Source organism: Apaloderma vittatum, unplaced genomic scaffold (assembly GCF_000703405.1).
Source record: "Apaloderma vittatum isolate BGI_N311 unplaced genomic scaffold, ASM70340v1 scaffold556, whole genome shotgun sequence".
In the NCBI taxonomy this organism is placed as follows: domain Eukaryota; kingdom Metazoa; phylum Chordata; class Aves; order Trogoniformes; family Trogonidae; genus Apaloderma; species Apaloderma vittatum.
In genome coordinates this window covers 85308-96516 of record NW_009720986.1, presented here as the reverse complement: position 1 = coordinate 96516, position 11209 = coordinate 85308, and the positions used below count along the sequence as shown (strand labels likewise).

General features: G+C 39.3%; 1 protein-coding gene across 1 annotated transcript in view; it reads left to right on the top strand.

The window, feature by feature from the left end:
* Positions 1–2110: 2110 nt before the first annotated feature.
* Positions 2111–11209, top strand: part of POP1 (processing of precursor 1, ribonuclease P/MRP subunit (S. cerevisiae)) — a gene marked incomplete at its 5' end in the record, with an annotated part of 18819 nt that continues 9720 nt past the window's right edge. Inside the window, 9 exons of the mRNA XM_009871171.1 lie at positions 2111–2293; positions 3292–3467; positions 5793–6041; positions 6598–6685; positions 6979–7154; positions 7778–8028; positions 8159–8252; positions 9042–9153; positions 10104–10223. Coding sequence (XP_009869473.1) covers positions 2111–2293; positions 3292–3467; positions 5793–6041; positions 6598–6685; positions 6979–7154; positions 7778–8028; positions 8159–8252; positions 9042–9153; positions 10104–10223 — 1449 coding nt within the window. The remainder of the gene's footprint in view (positions 2294–3291; positions 3468–5792; positions 6042–6597; positions 6686–6978; positions 7155–7777; positions 8029–8158; positions 8253–9041; positions 9154–10103; positions 10224–11209) is intronic.

Below are 11209 nucleotides of genomic sequence, written 5' to 3'. Positions count from 1 at the left end.
CTCCTCTGTCAGAGGAAGAGTGTTGTCAGGAAGCAGTAAGGTGTTTCTCTGAAAAGGCAGTGTTGCTAGGTCATTGCTGGAGCATTTTGCGCACAGGTTGCCTTTATGCAGCTGAGGACTGGAGGATCCTGTCAACCTGTGTGCCAGATGCTTTTTCCATCTGTGTGTTTTGCTGTATGCTTCCATCAGACTTCACACCTTGCATACACCCCCCCGTCATGTTTTTGCTTTGTTACCTATATTATTTTTTGGGGGGGAGAAAGAAGAACATGTAATAGGAGGGCCTGTCATTGTGAATCCTTCAGAAATTGACAGATTGTATTTATGTACTTGAACAAAAAAATGGCACAGCGTGTTTAGGTGACTGAAGTATTCCTAAGCAGGCAGAATGACATAGCAAACTGTGGTCAGCCCTGAAGATTTTGGAATATCATTACAGGAGTACTGCCAGATTAAACACATTTTTCTACATTTATTTGTGGCAAGGAACTTCTAAGATGATATGGTTGTATTTTTCTGTCCTGCTAAATAGCATTCGTTTTCATCCATATAATATTCTTCTGTAGTGTTAGTGAGTATCGCAGTTTTACAGGCCTGTTTTGTAGAAACAGGCAAGAAAAAATCTAAATAGGAGTTAGAAAACTGTAGATCTACACAATTTTTCTTTTGGTGTTCAATAACCATCTCCTGAAACACTCTTCCATCTTCTGATTAAAATATTTAGTTCCTCCATTCTTAGGCAGACTTGGTAGTGGAAGGGTATATTTGTGATGTGAGTTAATTGCTGTCCAGTTACCCTCCAGTGATTGACTTGATCTACACAGATTTACTGGCTGAGGCAGCATCCATCCCTCTCTCCCAGCCCAGCTTTTTCCTCCTCATCTTCATCTCACTGTCTGGGCAGTGGTGCTCTCAGCCATGTGGAGAACCCAGACCAGGGAGTTGTTCTACATAAAAGCTAACTTCTGTTTCCACCCCAGATAATTTTTTCACCTCAGTTACTGTGATTCTGCATGATATGTGGTTGCATTGGGGCTGCAAGAATATTGCTACTGAACATAAAACTTCAGCTTCATGCTAGTTTGGAATGGAAAAACAAGGTCTTTGCCATTTTAGGTTCACATGAATTGATGCTGCCGGAGGTGAATCTGCTCCTGTTCCTCATGCCAGTGGTAGCTTTTTGGGGACAATGGAGTAGACATGTTTATGAAGCTGATCAACCTAAAAAATTATATTTTTTTAATCTCTTACCCTATTTCTCCTCACACACAGGTTGATTTTCGCTAAAGAAGCTCCCTGAACTGTGTGGCCCTATGTTCCCTCAAGCACTCACTCTGATGCAGTCGGTGCGGTGGTGGGAAGGGCTGCGTGGGCCCTTCTCAGTGCCGTTGGCCAGCGTGAGCTGCCTCAACCACATCGCAAGCTCTACTAGAAATCCTAACTAAGGCTTAACTGAATAGGTTGAAAATAAATTAATCTTTAGATATGGACTTCAAGGCCCTCTTAAACTTGAAATACTATTAGGTGTTTCTCACTCTTGAAAGGTATCCCTGTACCTTAGAAAGCTTACTATAGACTTCTTTTATTTAATTTCAATATTGATTTAAATGCCTGTACTAGAAGAGTAACTTACTGCACCAACATACATGTGTCATGCGTACCTTGTTTATTGATGTAGCAGAAATACATATAAGTGAGACAAGAATACATCTGCTTATGGAAAAAAATCAAGGAGCAAGAGGGAAAAATATTAACTTTGCTGATTTGGTGCTAAAATTCTCGCTAGACAATAGTAAAAATCACAACTGTTGTGTAGACCCATTTTAGTCAGGTCTTTCCTGTTGGGTCTGGTGGAGTATTGGAGGCAAAGTCTGTATTGGGTACCACTTTCAGAATGTGTAAAAGGTACTTAATCATTTGCAGGCTTGATGCAAAATTTTTATTTTTTCCTATAAAGAATTCTGATTTCTGATGGCTTTTTCAGGTTCATACAGTAAATAAAACAAGAGGAATGTGCAGTGCAATCTTGTGAGGAAAGACTATGTATAGTTACCATTTACTCAGACTGCTTGGCATTTCTATTACCTCTTTTCCTGTCTAAACCCTCCAGGAGATGTTCGTTCTGAGCAGCAGTATCAGCAGCAGAAATTTTCGAATCAGTCATCTGGGCCTTCCTACAGGAAAGACCAGTATTTTCCAAAAGGGCAAAATAGAGGAGAAAGAGGCAGAGGAAGAGGAGGATGGCAAGGAGGACGCCAGAGTGTTTCTGACGAAATGCCAAAATACATAACAGGTTTGTGTCTAAGAAAAAAATAATAATTTTTATGTCCTGGGCAAATTGCTGGTGATTAAGTTGCTGTCTGTCTTTGTGAAGGAGCAAAAACTAGAATTGATGCTATGTTCTTCTGATTTTCCTAATTTTCTCCAAAATACGGAAGTAATTATGTGCTGGAATGTGACCAGCTGTTCAGTGAGTTCTTTCAGACTTCCAAGTTGAAAAGTTGTGCTTACTCATAATGAGGGATATGTGTTTTGGTTTCTGTTTGCCAGCAAAATGAGTCCTGACAGTCATCTGCTCTTAATGTAGCCAGTGAAATTGTTTTGGCTTATGATGTGAGTTAAAGACAACTTTTCATCTAACAGAACGTTTATTTAGGAGAGCATATTGACTTTTCAAAATGTGGCAGTGCTCTGATAATAGATGCACTTCCACAAGCATTAAACAGGACCAACCTCCGGATTTTTATTTGTTTGTTTTAAAACAATCTATAGCATGATTACTGCTTCCTTTTTTTTCCATGCTGAAGGTTTTTTTTGTCTCTGAATACCATCTGAAAAGATTGCTACTCTGATTTATTAAAGAGGACAGTGCAAATAGAACTTGTTGGTTACGCCAAAGCTTTCAGATTCATTCTTGTATAAGTATTTTCTTAATCATATTTCTAAGCTTGAGAATATCTAAAGAATTGAAATTTCTTCAGTAATAGTATACAGTATTTATTTTTAATCTCAGTAAGTCATTGGACTGAAGTACTGCAAATGCTCTGCTGGAATTCAGTAATTTAAGTACAGTGTGCCCTTTTTCAGTTGTTGTCATGGTCTGATGCAGCTGTTTTCATTTCAGTATCTAAAGAATTGAAATTTCTTCAGTAATAGTATACAGTATTTATTTTTAATCTCAGTAATTCATTGGACTGAAGTACTGCAAATGCTCTGCTGGAATTCAGTAATTTAAGTACAGTGTGCCCTTTTTCAGTTGTTGTCGGTCTGATGCAGCTGTTTTCATTCCAGTATCTACCTTTGCCCAAGCTCGTGCCGCTGAGATCAATGCCATGTTGAAAGCAGTTTCGCAGAAGTCTTCAAACTCTCTAGTTTTCCAGACTCTACCTCGACACATGCGAAGGCGAGCCATGAGTCACAATATTAAACGCCTGCCCAGGCGCCTCCAGGAGATTGCCAAGAAAGAGGTAAAAGCTTGTTTTATAGTATGTTGATGAACTATAATAGTGGGTGTAGCTAACGCACATCTATTAACGTTCAGAGCTGAGCCTATCTGCAAAACTTCCCTGCGTACACAGGTTTCTCAGACTTTGACTGGCGTTTGAATTCAAAATGCCCAAACGCCTCAACTTCAGCTGGTAGCTCACCATCGTCAGGACAGGTTGTTGAGGCCGTGCACTGGTCGTGGTGATCCAGGAGTCCCCAGTAACCCCTGTCTGTCTTGCACCCCACCACAGCTGTAGGGTGTCACCCTGTCAGCCTCAAGTCAGCACAGCCTGTTCGTGACCAGCCAATGGGACATGTGTTATAGCTCAAATGCGGGAGGTGAGCTGGAGTTACTAACAGGCTGTGTGAAGCTCAAGGCTGAGTAATTGACCATTCCTGGTCACTTGTGAAACTCTTGTTTTGTCTCAGCATCTTGGTGTCTAGTCAGAACGCTCCTGTGGAATTGCTTGCTGCTTGTGCACTGTGGCCTTCACGAGTGGTTTTGTTTTATTTTGACTTTTTTTAAATGTATAAAAAGATGGGTTCAGCAGGATTTTAGTGTGAAATGATCTGACTGATGTCTGGCATTGATCACTTTGTCATCTCTAGATGCTTCTTAAAGTGATCAAGTGAGTTTGCTTGCTAAGTTCTCTATGTATTAAGGTTGACCAATTAGCGTATTTCTTGTGGTCTTTTTTCCCTTGCTTTTAAGTTCTTTGAGATCTTATGACCTCCACCCTGAGTTCCTTATGATGAACAATCATAATTGTTCATGATTCAGCAATTGCTTCAGGTACTTCCATGCGTGTTCCTTAGGACCTGTTTTATTGAATCTTAGCAACCTATGTTTCTTCTTTTATTCCTCTGGTTTGCATTCTTTTTACTTTGTTAGTCATGACAAGAGGTGCAGTTTGGCGTGTTTTCTGAGAACTGAAGGAAGAAGTAATGGGCTATTTTTTGTAGTTAGTTACGTGCTCTCTCTCCTTGTTAAATAATCTAGATTTTTTTTTAATGTTTATGTGTGGTTCTTTTGTGTCCTGCTTTTTTTAACTCCTTTCGTATGATAGCCTTTCTGACTTCTCTGTACATGCTCACACTTATTCTTCCATACTTGTTTCCACTCTTTGGATGAATCTGAGATTTTTTAGTTGACACTTGTGCAGCTGTATTTCTTCTGCTATGCCTTCTCTCCTAGGGTCTTTTGGTGTAGTTTTTTTGTTTGCACAGGCTGTTTTGTTTCACGTTTTCTTGAAGCTTGTCATATTTGCTGTGCTATTTCCTTTTGTAAAGGTTCTGCCTATTACTTTTCGGTGTTTGAAATTGTACTTCTTTAAAATTAACTGTTCTGATTCTGCTGCATTTTCTTCCTTTTCTTGGATCCTTTGTCTGACCCTTTTCATCCAGACATGTACCTGGATCATCTCCTATCTTTTCATAAGCTTAACCACATACATTTTTCATCTACAGTACCACATCCCTTTTCCCCTGCTTGTCTTTTTGAATCAATCAGTCACATACCATTGATCCAGTGGCTTATATTGCCTACTTTGTGGTGAAATGATGGGTCTTGTGGGAACATTTTATTTTTTTTTTGTGCATTCCTATTTTGATTTCATGGGTTGCTTCAGTGTTCCCTGTGCTCATTCTCATTCCTTTGCTATTGTTATAAGCAATGATCTATTGTCAGTAGTTCCTTAGTGAGCTTACAGAGGACATCTGAAGAATGTTTTTGTGATTCTTGTAGTCCGTGTTTCTTTCTACTGCTTCTCTTCACAAAAAAATAGATCAAACATAGATTGAGAGACTCAAGCCTTCGTCTCCACCTATGCTTTCACCCATAATAATTCAGACTTTGGGTATTTTTCAAGAATTTGGTCAAGACATCACCAGAGTCCTTTCTTTTTCGCTCCTACACGTTGTAGAATCCTTAGGGTCCTACCTGGCCATCTGAGAGTCCACACTGCTTCTGTACAAGCTCACGTCTTAATGTCACATTCATTTGTTCATATGGATGTGTAGATGTTGGGCAAAAACTTCATGCAGGAAATAGCAGATCTTACTGTTCACCAATAAGCTTCTGAATATATGGGGATTTTGGTTTGTCTGTGGGTTCCAGTCAAACCTCACGGTGTGCACTTGTGTGGATGGTGCTTAATGTATAATGTTTCAAAGCGTTAGCCTCAAGAATTACGGAGAGCTAACATCAGAATAGAGGATAACTTAATGCTAGTGCTTCCTGTCAGCCTTTTTCTCTGACAGAAGTTTGTCCTTTTGAGGTTTACTTCAATATCCTCTCTTTTAAACAGGCGGAGAAAGCTGTACATCAGAAAAAAGAACAGTCCAAGACTAAATGCCGCAAAGCTAGAAGACGCCACATAAATCTGGTAGCAGAGTTTAATCGCAGACAAAGAAAGAGTATTTGGCTGGAAACGCATATTTGGCATGCAAAGAGATTTCATATGGTAAAGAAATGGGGATACTGTTTAGGAAATAGCCCCACGGAGAAGTGCTACAGGGCTTGTTACCGAGCCATGACAAAACACTGCCTTCTTCAGGTACCACATTTACATCTGTTTTCTTTGTTGTTTTGCCAAGATAAAGTAATCAACTATTCAGTTATGATGAATATTTCTGTCTCTTTGAAGTACCATTGTGTCAGCTGTTAATAACTGCTAAGTATCAAACGAGTCATTTCGTAATTGAAATGAAGGGCAGCGAGTATCAGAGAGAACAAGGTGAACCTTTAGAAAGGTCTTATGATAACTGTGGCTGAAATACTTGATCATCAGTCTTCTCAAGAGCTAAGAGATTCAGTGAGTCCCTGCATCATCGTCCTGGGCAGGATGCTATTTCAAGACAGGTGCTTTGTTCTGTGTCTTTTTTAGTCTCTTGGTTTGAGAAAGCATGTTGGACCTCAAATGAGAAATGCCTGACAGCTCTCTTATAGTTAACCATTATATGCTAAAAAACGAAACTAGTTTCTCTTCGATACAAATTTTAGGGAATGAAGAGTTACTCCTTCAGTGTAAACTGTGAAGCTCTGTCTGGTCCTTCCTTGCCAGGCTCACTTTGAAAGGTTGTTCTTGCTTTACCACTATCCTGTTGTTTCAGGACTTATCATATTATTGTTGCCTGGAGTTGACTGGTAAAGAGAACGAGCTTCTGAAGCAGCTTGCTCGAATATGTAGCATTGACACAGGTAAAATTTATGTAGTTCAAAATAAAGTTAAGATTCTGAATAGACTAAAGGATGAGCCATCTTTTTACTTTTTAATAGCCTACCAATCTCAGTAGTAGTAACAGAGCTGATACTGAGTTGTGATCTTGGTTGAAAAGTGTAATTAAAATGTCTCCTCCTAGGACTAGACGTTCTTATTCTCGGTTGTTTATCAATAAACTAACTTTGGTACAGCATTAGCAGGCTAGCAGTCAGACTGAATTTTTTTTTTAAACGGGATTATTTTGTTTTTCAATAAGTGTCATCTTCTTTAGGATTAACATTTGAAGAAGCTTGCTGTCTGTCTGGAAGATTTGAGGGTTCCCTGAATCTGTACCGAGCAGATCGCTATCCTGAGGACACACTTGGTCCTGTTACATTTATTTGGAAACCCAGGGATGGGTCTGAAAACAGGCAGTTGTGGATCTGGATGCATCCAGCTCTCAAACAGGTATTTTTTTTTCAATATAGATGAACTCCGATTTCTTTATGCATGGTACATTTTTGATGTTGAAGACACCTTCTGAGAAGTGTAGAGAAGCTGGATATAATACTTGGCTTTAGGAATTAAAAGTTGGAAGACTGCTTCTACTCTCAGTGTTTATGTTCTGTGGTTTCTTTTTATAAAGCTTGTGCAAAAGGTGCATGTCTCTTAGGGTGGGTTTTTTTAGTATTTGATCTTGTTAAAAGTTTTCTTGTGTCACCTGCTTCAGGATAGCTTTGAAGTATGGTGTTGGTCAATTCACATCCTTCCCACTGGCACCCCCAACAGACTAAGTTTAGTCTCATCACAGATAATCTGATACTTAGCTATGAACTTTAAAAGAATAAAAATCAAATTAAAACTTTGTGCGCTGGCAGTTTTTCTTATGTTAATTTGAGTGAGAATAAATTCTTAGCAACATTCAGTATTACTTTCAGCTTTCGCTATCAAGCCCTGTACTTCAGCAGAATGACTTTTATTCCCTTAAAACCAGATAGGAAAATAAACCAACAGAGTGTAATTCTTAAAACCATATTTAAGCTTTGCAATGCACTGCTCATCATCCTAATCCAAACTCTGTTTTTCTTAAGGACATACTGAGAGAGTTAAAAGCAATTTTTCAGTGTTCAGAAGCTGAAGAAGTCTGTATTCCTGAGCCTGGTACAGCATCAGTTCAAGAGGAGAAAAAAATGGATGTTGTTCTGAGCCTTGGCAAGAAAAGAAAGAAGGAGGATAACGAAGGAGAAAAAGCTGTGCCAGTGAAAAAAATAATTGGTGATGGCACTAGAGATCCCTTGCAGCCCTACTCTTGGATCTCACACGCTACTGGCATTGTCATCAGGTTTGTTTGTAGCAGAGTCAAAAGCTGTGACCTCATGTCACTTATAGCTGAATTCTGGCTTAACAATAATGGGAGAAAAAATTGCGTGTTGTATGATTTTACGTCCACTGGAAACTTTCCTCTGTTTCAGTGATAGAACCATGGAGATTCTCAGATACCGACTGATTGGCCCATTATCACACTCGGTCCTTACAGAGACCTTGAAAGCTGCTTCTCTCCAAACAGTAAGGAAATTGGCAGTTTGGGTATTCCGGTAGTTTTCATAAGGTTTCTAGAACATTCCAGCTTGGTTTTGCTGGAAAGAATCATAAACTAGCCTTAAGTATTATAAAGGCTAACCTGTGTGTTTCTGCTTTTTAGCTTCTCTAACTTGAGCCTCTTGATTAAACTCATCTCAGGGTAAACTCCCACCTGGATTTTGAGTGGGGGTAGGAAGAAAATAGAAGCAATAGCGCTGTTGAGTAAGCTCAGTAGTTTCTGCTGTAGTGATGTATTCTGCTAAGAGTCCAGAGTAATTACTATTTTCTTTGACAAACCATAGATCATATTTCTCAAGCGATGAGTTAGAGCTAAAAGGCAGGAGGTGTAAGGTGCGGAACCCTTTTATGTTTTCAGTCAAGTATGCAGTTTCTCCGGGATTTAGTATTTTGTGCACCTCTTGGCACATAGCATCACTGTGGTTTTAATGGTTTGGGGCTTTTTTTGTCTCTTGCAGCTAACATGAGGAGGCCATGAAAAGTCTGGCTCTGCGTAAGAAATAATTAATGACAGAATTAGGAAGCATTGTGGATTGCTTCGTTTATTTTGTGGAGCACAGGTTAAACTGAAGAGTTTGTTGAGGATTATTGTAAAGTGGAGTATAGGAATAGGCTGCATCAGGAAAAAAATATTTTGATTTGAAACTTGAAGGAGAAGAAAGCAACCATAGTGGTTAATGAAAACTGAGAGTGAATTCATACTGATAGAAAATGCTGAATAATCGCTTGAGTTTAATTAGATGTGTTGTTTTCCAGGAGATGGCGGATTCAGAGAGAGAACTGAATAACTGGTGGGTAGAAAACTGCAAGGACTCTGAAAGAGTATCTCTTCATCAACGTCAGAGTGCTATCTTTGAGATGTTAGAAGGTATTTGGGCATGTGGGTGCTATGGGAGGAAGGGGAAACTCTTAAACTCTAAAGGTCAAAACTGTCATATTAATAAGTTGACTTCAGTTTGCAAATGCTTATTTTTTACTTGGTTCACAGAGTAACGCCATTGAGTGTGTGCTTAGGTAACTGCCATGGCATGTCAAAGATTTGAGAAATGTTACATTAAGGTTTTTTTAAGGGACTTTTGATCCTCTGTATTCCAAACTCTTAAACTGAATCTTGTTTCTTACCTTCATGGACTTAGCTTTGAGCTTGCTGGTGGCATATACAGTCTGATGTACACCTTCAATCTCTCCACTCATACACACAAAACTAAGGCACTAAGTTGTACAGTGCCTCCACAGATAAAATGGTAGGCTCTTACCCAAAGTGAAAGTATTATAGCTTGCTTTATATGGTTTTGTTTCTAATGAACAGTTGTATATTTTGCTGAGTTGTAAACTATGAAGTTAACCTCACTTTCTAGCACTGAAGCAGGTAAGGAACTGGCTTTGGTAGATCTCACACTATACTCAAGCTATTCAGTGTGAGGCAGTTAAGCAGAGATGAGGTGAAACTTTAAAAAATGTTTTTCATTTCCTTTCTCTGGAGGACAAGTATATTACAAAGGTTGTTTGATGTCTAAGAGATGTGCCAAATGCAAAGGATGAATTGAGTCTGTGAGTTGTGAGAGTGACCTCACTTCTATGCTAAGCAGAAACATAACTGCAAACTAACTCTTAGGCTGCTATTGTTGTCTTTTGTTGTCGGACATTTAACAGGCATTGGTGAGTTTTCAAAACATGTTAAATTGAGTACTCTGGATTGATTCTCTGGCTTACAGTGGTGTCACATCTCTGCAGGCAAAAATATGCAAATGTAGCACAGAAAAAGATCACAACTTAATTGGTAGTTTCATGGCAATGTTCGTCTGTGTATTTTTAAAGGGATAAGTTCACCATCAGTAATGCCACCAGGTACAATACTGGGCCTCACTGTTGGAGATCCTCGAGTCAATTTGCCAAAAAAGAAGACAAAAGCCACGCCAGACTTTGAAAAATTCCAAGGTAAAATGCCTTGCTTATATTTCGCTTATCCTGGCACCTCAAAGACAAAAGGTTCAGTTTCTTGCTACGCTTTTTTTTTCCATTTACTGTCATCTTCTACTGATTTTCTTGTGCTATTTTCTTCTAGCATTTGATTTCAGAATATTTCCTTCCATTTTCCACAGCCTGTCACAGAACAGAAACGGCTTAAGAGCTGCATAGGTTTCAGAACAGGAGTTGTGAGGGAGGGACATGCACCAAAGCTGGTCTTGTGCTCAGTGGAAGCCTCTGTCTGACCATACAGATGATCCAGGTTCGAATCCTGGCAAGGCCAACCGGGTGCTAAAAGCTGCTTAGTAAGTTTCTGTTTGGTGTTTAGTCTTCTTGATGCTGTTTATCTCTCCAAGAAGATACCTGCTGTTTCTGGTTAACAGTCCTGCGATGATAGAAGTTGCAGTTCTACAGAAAAAATAATTACCATTGCAAGAGTAGCATTTCAGATGGCCAGGATGCTTTTTATGTTAAAAAATGAAAGATGCAAACATGACTTCCAAAACTTTCATTTCAGTGCTGACTTACACAGTGTTTCAGTTCAGAATTCAAATTGACTTGGATGTGAATGTCCTTGAAAAATGTGCAAGAGCATGTATAGTGAACAACGAAGTCTGTGTACGGTGCTCTGTAGGTGTTTCCATTTCGGTTGACTGGGCACAGACTACCTCACCTAGTATGAGAAACATAATAGCTGGCTAGCAAGCAGTAGCAAATAGGACAATTTGAAGGTTCCAGAGGCTTGACAATAATTTAATTTCCTTGATGGCCTGTTTGCAAGATGCTGGAATAATCTAGCCTTACCCTTCAATTAAATCAGGCTGAACGCCTATTTCAATTACTTTTAGTGCTCTGCACAACTCTATATCTGGATTTTCTTCCATCCTCCTGTTCTACCCTCTGTATCTAGAACAGCCTTTCTCCTGTTAATTAGTTGTCATCGGCTGACTTTCTTA